This window comes from Notechis scutatus, chromosome 1 (assembly GCF_049901735.1).
Source record: "Notechis scutatus isolate UNSWTSFEM ecotype Mainland chromosome 1, rNotScu1.2, whole genome shotgun sequence".
In the NCBI taxonomy this organism is placed as follows: Eukaryota; Metazoa; Chordata; class Lepidosauria; order Squamata; family Elapidae; genus Notechis; species Notechis scutatus.
This window is the reverse complement of record NC_142009.1, coordinates 196,753,212-196,769,603: the sequence shown is the minus strand read 5'-3', so window position 1 is coordinate 196,769,603 and position 16,392 is coordinate 196,753,212. Positions and strand designations below refer to the sequence as shown.

The window sequence follows — 16,392 nt, the reverse complement described above, 5'->3', positions numbered from 1 at the left end:
CACACACACACACACACACACACACATATATATATATATATAGCTAGCTAGCCATTATTTTTTGCATCTAGTTCTACTCTAGATAAGGGCCTGATTGGAGTGTAGTGCTATGGACAACAGGATGTTTAGCGTTTTAGCGCGTTCAGCCCTACAATTCTGATCCAGATTGAGTCTTTTATGCCTGCCAATGACAACAGCAAAAATGAATGACTTAAGTTAAAAAAAGGCTAACTTAAACTTCTACTGGTAGATGTACTGCCCATAACTCTATATAATCCCCAAATTGCTAATCACATATAAAAGCAAGAAACTCATTTCTCAATACAATACAAAATTAATTCAATCAAAAGACCCCTTTTTAGTTTAGATGACTAATCAAATGGATTCTTTCTTTAATATATAAGTGAATAAACAATTTTGTTTCCCCTGTCTCAAGAGAAGTCACATAACTGAATTACATCTAAGGTAAGAAATTTTCTCCTGTTAAAACAAAAATGAATATTCATTCTTATTGCTTAAAACTAGTTGTTCATAGATAATTTAACAATGTAAACAACTTGCATAAAATAGATGCAATGGGAGAGAATAAGGAAATATTTGTTAGGATTGTTAGCAAGCATTGAGCTATTTCACATTATGAAGATTTTGAAAATCAGCACTCTTAAGATGTAAACTGACAGAATTATTTCATGGGTGAATAACTGCTTGTCACTGAACAATTCAGACCAGGTGATTTCTATCCAAATCCATCAAATTCTATCCAATTCCATCTTGAATCAAATAATGGTATTTGAGTAATTGTCTTCAGTTACTCTTAGCCTGTAAGATAATTATTCTACCTCTGTTTCAATGCCACAGAAGAGTCTTTATTGAGTGAATTGAGCTACCTGCTTGTTATTGTTGTAAGTGAAGGACAGTAATAGCCACTGGATGCATGTTCAAAGCTTCGAGGGATTGTATCAATCTTGTAACAATATCCACCATGTCTTTCCCATCCCTTCAAAAATAAATTTGAAGTAAATATTAATTACTGTTATGTATACTATAGTGTATTATTTCTCCATCTCTCTATCTAAAATTTAAATGTCAAGAAAATATTAAATCAGGAAGCTTCTGTCAGACAAAACATTCAAGGAAGGAACATAGTTCAGTTCTAGTTCCTACGCACATGCCTAGTTTTCAGACCTTTGAGGTAAGCCTGATAAGGAAACAGACACCATAAGAAATTCTAGAACTATACCATATTGATATACAATATATTCATAGTCTTGAAATCCTGACATCATTTACTTTTCTGTCCTCTTATACTAGAGCAGGGGTGTCAAATTTGCGGCCCAGAGGCCAGATGTGTCACATGCTGGCCATGCCCACACCCAGTTTAGTGAAAGGGAAAAAGGTTCACGATATGTTACAACACCGTGATGATGTAAGTTTGATACCCCTGTACTAGGGACTAAAGGCAGGCAATGTTAAGCTTATTTCTTACACTTTCTTGTTTTCCTGGCCTGAGCTCATGTTTTGCTAATGGTCCCTGCATATCTTCTCCATGGTCATTTCTATATTCTCCATGGTTATTTCTATATCAGTTTGGTCGCTGGTAAAATAAGCAACAGTTGGGCAACAATGAGTCTGATATAAGCAATTTTTGTTTCCATTCTGCTCATCCACTTAATCACTGATTAAGACTGGAGAGAAGAATCTTTGGATTTTCTGGAAAACCACAGTAGGCCATCTAATGATACAGTGACTTCAATGGAAAAGATAGTGTCAAAATGTTTTAGTCCATTTTAGGGAGAGCTTAGTAGGTAGGAACGCGAGGTCTCTATAATTTCTACCTCTATATGTTCAAAAGATAAAATAGGCAATTTTAAAAAGATGGCTTCCATGCACATTCATCACTGAGGCAAGTTTTGAATGCTCTGTTCAGTCAAGAAAGTAATAAATCAATACATAGGATCAGAGTGTTGAGAACCACTGAACCATGCGTGTTTTATTCCATTGACAATCTGACTGATTTAATTTGTATGCTACCAAATCCTTTCAGGGAATCAATGATAAATTATAATTCTAAAAGGAAACAATCACTTTAAAAACAAAACAAAATAATAATAAATTAATTAATGCAGTCAATTTATTGATTCATATCTGCTACAAACATAGAAGAAGCTGATCTGATCATGGTTGGAGGATCACGTGAAAAACAAAATTCATGCTAATTCATTAACCAAGAAAATTTAGTATCTTCTTTTTTTATCCTTTGGTAAGTGGTAAAGTATTTCTCAGCTATTTTAAATGTTTGAATGAACCTAAAACTTAATCTGTAATTTTTCTGAATCAACCCAGCACAATGTTTTTTAAATTTGTATTTAATTAATTATGGAGATATATGATAGGTTAACACTCTGGGAAGGCTATCAAGCACATATGCCAGTCAAAATATTATTACATAATTATATAGCAGAAATGAGAATATGTTACTAAAAAGCAATTATAACCACGTTGATCTTTGGGAAAAAATGCAGAGTTGCATAATATTTTTGGCTAACAAAGAATGCAAATTATTAAGTTTTCCAGAATTCTTCATTATGCAATATATAATTAGTACCCATGGGTTTTATATTTTTAACACATATTTGGACAAGGAAAAAATAAGCATATTTTAGTTAAGTTAAAAGTTATGATAATATCTGGATATTGTAAAGCAGGCAATAGTGACCTGCTTCTGAAGTGAATCTATCCATACTGGTAGATTGATGCCTTAGTCTATCTGGTACTTCAAATTCTTTCAGGGTCTTTAATGCCATATGTACTACTATATATGGCATTAAAGTTTCTAGGTATCCGGAGAATGAGAATTGGGGACACTTACTTATAACTTAAGATTTTGAAAGAATCATTAAATTGCACTAGCAGAAACATTGTCACTCTCTTTGAGATGAGAAAAGATGTGTATGTTTGTTTGCACTGGCAGTTGCATAAAAGTTAATTCTAAATATAAATATTAAACATGATATTAAACTATGGTAAAGCTCTGTCCAGAAATTTTATAAACATGGAAACCTGAATTCACATATGCTCATTCATCATGTGTTAACATTTACATTCCTTATAGGTACAAGATGAACTATTAGGTAATCATGCCTTTCTTGGATACTTTTATTCAATACATGTTTTAGTGTTTTGAATCAAAATATTTGTGCAAAACTAATCAATTAAATAGAATGATGTCTCCAGAAAAATATTTACTTACCGTATTTGCCGGCGTATAAGGCGACTTTTTGCCCTGAAAAACATGCCTCCAAGTGGGGGGGTCGTCTTATACGCCGGGAGGACTCCGACTCCACTTCGAGCTTGAGTTGCAGCCAGGAGGGAGGCTGGGGGCGGTGGTGTGTGTGTGTGTGTGTGTGTGTGTGTGTGTGTGTGTGGCGGGTGTCACTCGCCACGCGCTGCGCAACCTTTCCCCCTCTTCCTTCCTTAGCGGTGGGGAGGAGAGGATTCGAAGATCCTCACGTGCGGCGTACTTTTTCTTTTTCTTTTGCACGCAGGTTTTGCATGCGGGCGGCTGTAGGTTAAGGATGGGGAGCCCCGGGTGGGTTATCAGGTTTTACGGTGCTTCCAACATGTGCGAACGGTGGGAGCGGAGAAGAGAGCGGCGAGCGCCCGCTGTGTGAAATCCTGCCGTCAAAGCAACACTGGGGGAGGCAGGGTATAAATTTACCAGGTTAATGTAGCAATGGTGATTAATGCCCAGAACATTGTTTGCGGGTATTGGTGTGTGTGTGTGTGTGTGGTGGTGGTGGTGAGGAGAGGTTGTCCTTTGAATGCGGAAAAGTAGGTGTGACCTTGTGTAGGAAAATAAAGAGATCCTTTTAGCGTGTTTGGCTTCTTTGCCTCCCCTCGTTCGTTTTGATGTGGAGATAATGGCCTCGGGCGGGAGGGGAAGAAAACTGTAGCTGGATCATTTCAAATTTCACTTACTCTCCTGCCTCACTTCAATATGTCTGAGCGACTCCAGATACTGGAAGACTTTTTGAATGAAAGTGTTACCTCCATATATTTTTAAAGAGGGCCACTTGGGGAAAAAAAAAGATTCTAAGGAATTCCTTGTTTCTTGATTAAAGAGAAGGCATTGAATGTACTGTTCCTTGGCAGCCTTTTCAGTGTCCGGGTTTTGGTGTGTGTGTGTGTGTGTGTGTGTGTGTGTGTAAGTGTGTGTGTGAGAGAGAGAGAGAGAGAGATCAGCTGTATTGAGAAGAGAACGTTTCCTGTGTTCTCATTTTATTTTACAACATATTTTACGCTTAATGGTAAGCAATGAAAAATATTTTTAAAACTCATTTCTAAACTCCATAGCTATTGGCATATTCTTGGTTCAAAATTGGATTAGCTCATTTCAAAATTGTCCAAAGCAGAAAAGTGCGTCAAAAAAAAAAGTGCAAAAGTGGAAGGTGTGTGGAAGAGGGGGTAGTCTTATACGGCGAGTATATAACAAACTCTATATTTTGAGTGGAAATGTTGGGGGTCGTCTTATACGCCCAGTGCGTCTTATACGCCGGCAAATACTTACTTAAAATTTTTACTTAAAAAAAAAATTAAAGAAGATGAAGACTCATTCCCTTGTCTGGAAATTGAATATGGTTTTCAAGTATCCATTTATTACCCATGTAGTATCTATTATCTGAACCTGAATTTTATATTGATCCAATATCCCATTTGAAGGCTGGATTTTGTATTTTGATTAGAACATTATTTAATGTTATATTTAACTTTGGAAGAAAAAGCTAAATAATTTTATGCCTGTAATATTGACATCCTAAATTGTAATTAATATTGATAGAATTTTTGCTTTCTTTCCTCCATTTTCAATACTTCAAGCTATCTAAGTAATTAGGATGTTATCTCTAATCATATCATATAGACACTGATGTATGGAAACAATATTATGTATTTATTATAACAATATAATAAAAAGGAAAATAAAATGTAATACAACAAAGGAATACATTTTTTATTTTATAGCTTTGGGGATGTAGTATTTCTGGGTTATACTGTACTATAATCTGTAGTGTTGGTTTTGTGTGTTTACATATGTTCACTATTGGCTTTTCTGCTGTTTTTATTGGGCTATTTCTATAAACCAACTGACCAATTTCTTATTTGGTATGGATGATTAGGAATAAATCTTATCTTGCCCAAATATGATCAGCAGAAGAAAAGCTATAATGGAGACAGCATCAATTAAAAAAAAACCAGAAAGACAGCCCTAGGACAGAAAGCTAACTGGACTAACAAAGTTTAAATGAGCATTTAATTTCATATGCAACAATTATGCAATGTTGGGGGTCAGCAACACATTACAATAAGATTTGGAATGATTAAATGGAGCACACCATACTGAAAGGATGATTTTTAGCAGTTGAATTAAAAGCTACAGTTCTATTAAATATAAAGCAAAAGTATATCAGGATTAGAAACAATGAACAATTCATATAAACATTTCTTCATTGTTATAGATTTAATCTAGCATTTGGTCATAATGCTTGTGTAGAGGTTTTTCTTCCAGCTTAAGATGCTTTGTGTTTCAGATTCAGAGCAACAGCATATATACCCTTCAGAACACCAAAGCATGTAAATCATAACCAAGTTATTTTGTTATTGGCTCTGTTTAATTAACTAAGATCTGTGGATGTTCATGGATTTAGCTGCCTAGAGGCTGAGCTACTTGTATGAAATACTGGCATTTCAAATGATGCCATATACTGTGACCTTCCATTTAATCCAATTTTGTTAGGTTTGTAAGCACCATTTCTTATTTTCTTCTTTGTCAGGAAAATGACAGCTTCATGATATAATTCCAAAATAAGGCTTGGGGGAATGGGTTGATCATCATTGCTGCAGTGTGTTTAGACAGCTAGCTTAAGGAATTTGACCTCAGTAACAAAACATTTGCTCTCTGTTAGCAGTTTATAGATTAGAAGGACAAAAAAAAGAGGAGTTGTTGAATTAGTAATAAAATCACATGGCACACGGCCATCTGAGCAATAAGCCCTTTGCTTGCAATATCTAAGAAAGATACAGGATCATCAATTCATCAGAAGTGTTGTAAAGACAAATAAATCCTGGCAATTTTCTGAAGTCAAGAGCAAATGAAAACAACCACATATTATGAAGGAAGGATTGACTCTCATCATCGGCAATTAATTTAAGGGCTATCTAAACCTGATGGTCTGTACTTGAAATCAAAATTAAACTAACTGTCAGCCAATTGGTTTTTAACATTAAAGTAGAAGGAACCCTTGGAATTTGATATATAACAATATCCGTCTCATTTTATGAAGCAGAAATGACATGGCCCACAGACTCCTTGGTGAGACCCATTCTGCCTCTTTTATTAGTGAAATGCAGTTCAACTTTTTTCTACAATCCAGACCTTTCCCAAAATGACTCTGAGGAAAAACTAAAAAGAATAAGGAGTAGTTGGTTTGAAAAGAATTCCTCCATACATGGGTATGGAGCTCAAAATACATGGTTGTGCCACAAAACAGCATTCAATCTTCAACTGGGAATATAATAGAATTGGTTTTACTTGCTTGTTTATTAAATTTATATGCTGCCCACCTCACTACCCAAGGAACTCTGGGTTTTGGAATGTTCAATAGGGCCCACTTTTTTACATTGGTTAGAGACTTTTCTGTAGCAGTAATTCAACATTTAATAAGGGATTCGAGCTAATAAATCAATGTTGGACAAATATATATATATTTTAAAACGATCCTAGGATCCTTTGCATCAGGATGGAGTCAGGGTGACTGAATGGAGCTTGAGCATTTACTGGCTGGATGCTCTTCCTGAAGCCTATGTGTAGTTCACAGCAGACAAGTACTCATTGTACCCAGAGAGAGAAATAACTGCCACTACCTAGGATCAAACTCATACCCTCCTGATTGTGAAGCAAGAGATCCACCTCTAGGCTACCACACCGCTCAATGTTGGTCAAGTGATATTGAATGAAAATGTGGTGAGAAATATCTGTAGTGATATAATTATTGTCAATTGTCACAGACATTATTTAAATTTATTCTATGGTGACTACTTGGGCTGTTAAGTATTGTACTGAGCACGCTGAAGGACAGGAAGCAGCAGATGAAGCTAGGCAGAATCATATCTGATACATGTACAATTAGCACAGCCCCGCCCCCCAAGGCTGTGTGCTTTCTCCACTTCTCTTCTCCCTATATACCAATGACTACATCTCAAACAATCCATCTGTTAAAATACTGAAGTTTGCAGATGATACAACAGTGATTGGTCTCATTCGAGACAATGATGAATCCGCATACAGATGGGAGGTTGTACAACTTGCCTCGTGGTTGACCGGAACAATCTGGAATTGAACACACTCAAAACCATAGAAATGGTGGTAGACTTTAGGAGAAACCCTCCTGTACTACCACCTCTTTCAATATTAGACAACAGTAGAGACCTTCAAATTTCTAGATTCTATCATATAACAAGACCTAACATCAAAAATGTCATCAAAAAAGCACAACGAAGAATGTTCTTTCGGCACCAACTCAGAAAGATCAAACTGCCCAAGGAGCTGCTGATATAGTTCTACAGATGAATTACTGAGCCTGTCATCTGCACCTCTATAACTGCCTGGTTTGGTTCTGCAACCCAACAAGACAGACAGAGACTTTAGAGAGTAATTAGGATTGCAGAAAAAACAATTACTGCTAACCTGCCTTCCACTGAGGATCTGTATACTACATGAGTCAAAAAGAGGACTGTGAAAATATTTACAGACCCCTCACATCCTGGACATAAACTGTTTCAACTCCTACCCTCAAAATGTTATAGACCCAAGAACAGTTTTTTTTCTCAAACGCCATCACTCTGATAAGCAAGTAATTCCCTCAACACTGTCAAACTATTTATTAAGTCTGTATTACTATTACTATTACTATTAATCCTCCCATCCTTCCTTTCACCCATCTCCTCCCACTTATGACTGTATTACTGAAACTTTGTTGCTTGTGTCCTAATGATTTTTATTGACTGTTTCCTAGTATGATTTGATTGCTTATTGTACCCTATGACTATTATTAAGTATCGTATCTTATGATGATGAATGTATCTTTCTTTTATGTACAGTGAGAGCATATGCACCAAGACAAATTCCTTGTGTGTCCAATCACACTTGGCCAATAAACTATTCTATTCTATTCTATTCTATTCTATTCTATTCTATTCTATTCTATTCTATTCTATTCTATTCTATTCTATTCTATTCTATTCTATAAGCTTAATATGTCAAGCTCAGTGGTTTAGATAATAGCAATAATTTAATAATAGCAATAATTTTTCTTTCAAAGAGAAAAATCAGCAGCATCCTCAATCATGAAAAGAATGTCAATGCAACAGTGAAAAAGTTAATTCACCATATCAAAGAAATAAACACTTTGTATACTGACATTCTCTAGAACTAAGACAACTATGAAACATTATCTAAAAGTTATTATTTCTGCAAATGGTCTACAAAAGTCCTTCTTCTGAAGCATAAAGATATAGCAACTTCAGTCAAAGACAAAGCAAGCGATCCACAAAATGCGTTTTAGGAAGAAACTTTAAGACTTCAATTCATAGCTTCTTAAATGATCCAGTATGTTGAGCAATTACAAATAAAGGACTTTACTTGTCTACTTCAATAAAGAATTGCTGTTTTTTTTTAACCATTAAAGCAAACAGGCATTTCTGTATATGTAGGAATACGTTTATTTATTGTTTGTTTGTTTATAAAATTTACTGGCCACCCATCTTACCATGGGGTAACTTTGGGAGGCTTACAGGCATAAAAAATACATACCCATTAAAACCTAAAGAAATTAAAACGAAGATTAAAATTAAGGACACGTGGGGAAAGCAGGGTTAGAATGGGGGTGGGAAGTGGGATTATTACTCAATCAGTCACCTCCATTGTGCTGTTCCCCCACTGGGGCTCCAGGCCAACTGGCACAGCCAGGTCTTTAGGCCTTTATGAAAAGATAGGAGGGTTGGGGCCAACCTCACATCGAGGGGCAAGATGTTCCAGAGGGCAGGAGCAACAGCAGAGAAGGCCCACCTGCTAGACCCTACCAGCTGGAATAATTGGGCTGAAGAGACACGGCATTCCTCCTCTGCCGGCATGAGTGGTATGGGCCAATCCAAATGGATCCCTCAAGTTGGCAGTCCTTATAGTTCAACAAATTATGTAACTGGAAGATTAATTATGGAACAAATACTGGCTCTGGAGTGTGGATATATATTATACTAAGCAATTTACTTAGAAATTAGAATTGTAAACATATTAAACAACTTTGTGCACATTTAAATTTCTTTTTTCACTGAGTGATAAAACACAGATAAATTTTTCAGTGATTCTGCTTTCACTGCTTTCAGTAACAGAATAAACTAAAACACTTGCATAATCTTATGATAACGATGAACAGCTTGTGCTGTCCAGACAGTTTAGAGTTAATGGGATTTGGGATAGTTAGGATTTGAGAGCTGTCCCCTTAAGGGAGTGCATCATGGTAAATGTAGTTAAGGTATCCTGGGAAATGTAGTCCATGTCATGTGGCCACATCTGTAATCCTGATTGGTCACTAAATTGACCCTTGTTGGGTTGGGAGGGGCTCCCTCACTCTTGCCTGCCCCCTGCCTCTGCGACTATGGGATAGAAAGATTAATATCATGGATAGAAAGATTAATATCATTTACTATTCTGTCTTATGATTCACTTGCTAAATATAAAGACAGATAGAATAACTCTACAAATTATTCCATACAAAGTTTCTTTCACTGGACATTAGATGCATCTCGACATAACCGTGAGTCACCTTGAGAATACCTAATATAATCCAATAAAAGAAACTTTGTATGAAAGAATTTGTAGAGCTATTCTATCTGTCTTTATATTCAGCAAGTGAATCAAAAGACAGAATATAGCTCTTGTGGGTAAATAGAAGAACAAAACAAAAAATACTTGCCAGTTTTATAATTTGTTTTCTAGTAGCACAAGTTCTAAAGAAAAAATTCTCAATTATAAAAGGAACATCATTATTAGAATTAGTGAAAATTGAGATATAAATTACCCTTAAAATACAAGGAAACATACTTAAAATCAGGGCTATATTAAAAACAATGAATATTATTTTTAAATGACAGTATAACTGGATATGAACCAGTTTCAATTTTTTCCATAAAATTACAAGGGCAAAACCTTTCCTCAAAGGAAATTTGGCAGTATCTTATTTCCAATGAAGCTAAAGATAGAGCATTGAAATGAACTAAGGTGAAACCCTTAAAGAGGGATAGTTAGCTGGGAAAAAGAAAAGCTTTGGTTAAATTTTGTTCCTCAAAGCAAATGGAGAGATTGCTTATAAAAAATATCCATCAGTTGCTCTCTTATGGCTTCTTTATTTTGGGGGAAATCCAAGGATTGCAAAACTAAGGCAGACAGACAACTGCTGTGTACTTTTGTCTCGAAAGTCTTTTTCCAACTTGAGTAAAAGTCATCCAATAGAATCAAGGAGGTCAGGCCCTGGGGACAGATATTTGAAGCCAGCAACTGATTTTGTTGATTTCCATTTGTGCTTCCATTGCAAAAGATTCTGCCTCCACATGTCAGACAGCGCTAGGTACACAATAAGGAACCACAAATATAACTTTGCTCCTAGCATGGAAAAAGCCTTGTCCATGCAAGTCTGTCTTTCATAAAGCAGCTTTATGACTGCCTTGCCCTGGAAGGCTCAAATTGTAGAGGTAATAGGTAAATCCTCATTGGGGAGGGGAAAAACACCTGAAATTGCAGCCATATATTTCTGAGCAACAGTCTCTGATATACTTAATCAAGGCTACCAGAAAGCAACACCAACACAGCTGTATATTTAACTTGCATCTGACTTAACATCTATCAATCTACCAGCTATGTTTTGTTAAGCATTTAGAAAAAAAAGCCGTAGCTTTTGATCTTAGAATAAATGTTGGCACATTTTTTCTTCAAAGTAGTAAAAGGCAAAGGACTTTTATCTGATCTTCAGCTCTACAGTAACTAAACATAGAGACCCACCTCAGCATACAACAAAGAGGTAACCTTTCAATAGGACATAACTGGAGGACAGAAACTGGAGTCAGAAACTGCTTTGATCAACAGATTAATATGGAAATTAAAGAGAGAGAAGCTTAATATATAGCCCTGCTTCTTCCTGGGTTTGGGGGAAAAAAAACACATTTTAGATGCCCTGAGGGGATAGTGATCCTTCATACAGATTCATAATGAGCATAAGAAGCCAGCAATCTATTGTGGAATTTTCAAACTTCCTCCATAATATATTCCTTGGAATTGAGTCAGACTAATATAAAATCAGTTAATCCTTTTCTCAGTGAATGTCATGCCACGAGCCACGGTGGCACAGTGGTTAGAGTGCAGTACTGCAGGTTATTTCTGCTGACTGCCGGCTGCCTGCAATTTGGCAATTCGAATCTCACCAGGCTCAAGGTTGACTCAGCTTTTCATCCTTCTGAGGTGGGTAAAATGAGGACCCAGATTGTTGGGGGCAATATGCTGACTCTGTAAACTGCTTAGAAAGAGCTGTAAAGCACTGTGAAGTGGTATATAAGTCAAAGTGCTATTGCTATTAGATATTGGTTAACTGTTAGCCCATCCTAAAAGCCAGCCTGTGCCTCCAGTAAGATGTTTTTATTCTATAGTGGAGCCCAAAACATCCAAGAAAGATGCCTAGCACAAAGATTGCTGATTCTATTAAGCAGACTGGTTAATGACAACGAAGAAACAATTTTTACCTTGGGAATACATTCTATTGATCCCAGTACAATTTACTTTTGTACGTAATATGCATATATTATAAATGCAAAAGAAGTGTGATATTTCCAAAAGGTGCTTTAACTCTTATCAAACTATAGTTGAACACTTCCCATATTTAAATATTACCTCTGGACAGCCTGATTCCACTTCAGAAACGTGATTGCCTATATTCCCTCTTCTTTTACAAATATAAAAATATCTGCTTTTACAATTTTTCACTTTCCAGCGTCCTTCCTGGTTAAAAAACAATAAGAGCATAGAATTACAACAGAAAAACAACTGAAATAGCGCAAGTATCTTTATTTTTTTCAGAAAGGCTTACTTATTTGAGTGGCCAATAAATTTAAAACATAAATAAATTTCAGGTGCTTTACTCATACGCATTAGACTGAGGGTACTACTAATATCTTTAGATCATCTATATTCTCCTATTATTTAGTGTATGAGTGGGCTCTGTTTCACAGCTAGGTAGACCTTTTAAGTGGACTGTAATTGTATTAAAATAAAAATTTGCATAATAAAAACACCAAAAACTAAAATATAAATGTATTATCTTTCTGTAGCTTATCTAATCAAAAAATAGTTAACTGCTTTCCACTTCTGCTATATATTGGTCTCAATAATTCATAGAACTATTGTGTGATATCATAGAATATTTATCAAGATATCTTCCAAATCAGAAAAAAACATGAACATTGGCATTTTTTGCAAATTACTTTGGAAAAATTCAATGTGCGAGCAAGGGAAAGGATGTGAAACAAACTTGCCTGAAATAATGAGTCTGAAAAAGAACAGGTAAATGGAACATGCAAAGGCCTGAGATAATATAGTATGGAGAAAGCAATGAAATGAGAAATTGATTGCTCTGCATGGAAAAAGATGACTATACTAATAGTTATGGATCAGATGGGTGAGATAGCTGTGCAGAGATACTGCTTTGTTACTAATTGTTGTATGCACAAAAGTAATTGTTTTATATGAGTTGTGCCAGCACAGTGGAGCAGTGGTTAGAATGCAGTATTGCAGGCTAATTCAACTCACTGCCAGGAGTTTGATCCTGAGCAGCTCAAGGTTGACTCAGTCTTCCATCCTTCCAAGGTGGATAAAATGAAGACCCAGATTGTTGGGGGCAATAGGCTGACTCTGTAAACCACTTAGAGAGGGCTGTAAAACACTGTGAAGCAGTATATAAGTCTAAGTGCTATTGCTATATTGAACATCATCAAATACAGAAGGCTCATGATATGCTGTAATACAGGGGTCCCTAACCACCGGTCCGCGGACCAGTACTGGTCCTGGAACAAGTCCTACCGGGCTGCTGGCTTGCTGGCGCCGCCATCTTTTTGATGAAAAAGTGCTTCGGTGAGCTTTTCCGGGTAGAAAGCTCACCGGAAGCACGTTTCATCAAAAGATGGCGCGCATAGCTGATCTGTACCGGGGCGTGGCGCCCAGCTGATGCCGGTACCGGGCCGCGGCATAAAAAAGGTTGGGGATCACTGCTGTAATATACACAGCACACAAACACACATGTAACACATAGATGCGTAACATCCAAACTCATTCACTGAATTATTTTAAAAAGAAAAAAAAATCATACATGTTGCTGAGCTGAAACACAAATTTGTCCTTTCTTCTGAAGAATATTTGGTTCTTGTTTATTCCAGTAGGTGAAAATTACGGCAGATCCATCAGACCATTCAAACTCAACAGGAGTCTTATTACAGCTTAGTCCAATCCAAGTGTCTGTTACGTTTTCTACAGAAGATAATTAAATGCATCTTAATACAACTTGAAAAAGTAGATAACATTTGACGAATAGCAGATTTTTAAAAAGTTGTGCACACTTTAACTAGGTTTAACAATAGTAGGTGATAGCACGGTGACTGAATCTGAAAAAAATGAGACTGCAAAAAGAGAATTTGAAAATGACTCTGAGACCACTTGTTGCTCATCCCTCCTGTCCCTATAGATTCATGATATTGTAAATATTTCTTTTCTTGACTTGTCAGCATTACATGGGTTCTCCTGCATCTTGTCAAAAGTCAATAGTATTCTGTTGGCCAAAGTCATCAAACATGTCCCAAAAATGCCCATTGCAAACATGTGCTTTGTAGCGTATTCTCAGTGTTGTTTTTTAATAGCAGCTATTTAAAAAAAAAACAACCAGAATAACAGTTGGAAGGGACCTTAGAGGTCTTCTAGTCCAACGCCCTGCTCAGGCAGGAAACCCTATATAATTGTTGTGAATAACATAAAGACAACGTGGCTTGTAATTATTTTATGAACTACCAAGCCCACCTTGCTTTGAGTCTATCAAGACTGTTGAGACTTTATATTCACTAGAGGTAATTTCAGTTAAATTATTTTTTCATACTCTTGTTTCAAAAAGTGGCTGGGCAATCAAAGTTAGGGATTGAGAAACTGTGATTCACCAGATGTTGATCTATAGTTCCCAGTATCTCTCATTATTGGTCATGTTAACTGATCCTTATGAAAACTGTGATTCTGCAATATTTGGAGGTCCACAATTTCCTTACTGATTCAAGCTGAGATGTAAATGTGATACATAAAAAACAAATATCCAGGGTGCTGATTATATTAATATGTCCACTAGAAATAAATGGAATGTTAAAAATGATTGTGCATCAGTTGTCCTGGGGCTTTTCAATGACAGATTTATATTTTGGTACTAATGTTATAATGGATAATACTTTACACAACCCCATTACTCCAAGTTTAATGGATCATGATCGAGCATCATGTTCTCAAGGGGTTATCATCTCCAATTCAAGCCATCTTTCTCAGCATCAAGTCTTTTCCTACTGTTACTTTTGAGAGTTGGGGAGCCAATGATGGTGCAGAGCAGTTGGGAATTTCTCAGTGTGACACTATCAAGTTACAAGATTGCTGTTCCTGAACTTTTCAAAGCTGACTAATGATACTAACTTTTGAACCTTGAGGAAAAGTTCCAAAAGAACTTCAGTAAGATTCTACTCCTGTAGTTCAAATTAAAACAAAACCCCTTCTTAAGAGACGCTTTAAAAATGCAAACTGCCTATATGGTAAGACAATGTTCAATATCAACTAATTATAAAAATTTACCGTATTCAAGGAGGTTAATAAGCATCTCTGTATCAGCCAAAGAGGTTATGCTAATGAGTGTGCTATTATCATCCTGGCAGGAGAAAAATGCTTCCTTCCAGCTCCTTTCTTCTTTATGAAGTTTATAGCAGTAATTATTATATGGATACCAATTACTGTCACAGTCAGTAGGATAAAATTTCCAGGAATCTTTTAATTAAAATATATAAAAAAAACCAGCTATATTAACAAACTGAAAAATCTCCTGGTTTTATATAATTTTATTCCACATATAGTATATGACAACATTAGCTTTTTCATATTATTTTCTATTTTTCTTTGCAAAAATAAAAATGTATTAATATATAAAAATACAAGAGCAAAAGTGTTATAAAATCAGAATAAGACTGTGCAATTACACAAATAAAAACTGCAATATAATCTTTCGGAAATTTGATATTTATAAAGTTTCATCACAATGACTTGATCCACGCTCTGTAGGTAATGAACAAATTGAAACTTGATTACAACTGATGCTCACACCTTCCAAATCTTGTATCATTATCATTCAGTCACAAGTACATTTAAAAAACATATTTTCAGTGAAAGTTGTTGAGATATGTGCATTATGAGTAACAATGAAAAAATACACATTTAAATGCAAATTAAAAGCCAGAACAAGCAATAAGGTTGTAATATTTGAACAATAATTTATTATACTATTAACCTGCCTGATAATATGTAGTTCACAAACATTTACATGACAGTAAATTCATCTAGCCTTTAAGAAATTTTTTGTTGCGATTTCTTTCTTAAAAACCCATAGGCTTAACTATAAATCATACTGGAGTCTGTGACTGAAAAATAAGTCCATGTTTGGGCAATACTTTTGTTAAAGTTAAGTGGTCATTATCGTAATCATATATTTATAATTAACATTTTTATTTTACTTCTTATGAAAAGAGGGTGGTTTGTGAGTATACAATATGCTCCAAAACAGGACCAAATATTGTTCTAAATTTATATTAGGGAAATTATCTACATATTAATTTATATATGTAAAAGCCAAGACTCTGTCTGAGAAAACAATAAAATTGTGTATGATCATGAAGTGATATTTCTTGGTTAACATTTTAATTTTGGAATGGTTGCCATTAATGTCTATAGACTCAGGAATACAGACTATAGACTAACCACTCAAAAATGATTTTTTTGAGGTAAATAACAACAACAATAACAGTTAACTAGTTATTATGTTTGGTGATGCAGTATCATTTAGTTCCCCAAAAATAAGATAATAAAATTGCTGAGATTAAACTTCACAAGATTTGATAGTTTTACATGAGATCTTATCAGAGTTTTCAGCTTTCTTCCCACTTCTGGATACTAGTTTAGGAAACTATACATTGGTACCCATTTTTTTTTTTAAATAAAAGGTGGACAAG

The 16,392-nt window shown here is 35.5% G+C and overlaps 1 protein-coding gene across 1 annotated transcript in view; it reads right to left on the bottom strand.

Annotated features, from left to right (window-relative positions):
• The window catches only part of PLA2R1 (phospholipase A2 receptor 1), a 73,316-nt gene that overhangs the window by 40,812 nt on the left and 16,112 nt on the right, over positions 1–16,392 (bottom strand). Inside the window, 4 exon segments of the mRNA XM_087949869.1 lie at positions 888–997; positions 11,993–12,100; positions 13,464–13,621; positions 14,969–15,157. Of these exon segments, the coding sequence (XP_087805995.1) occupies positions 888–997; positions 11,993–12,100; positions 13,464–13,621; positions 14,969–15,157 (565 nt within the window).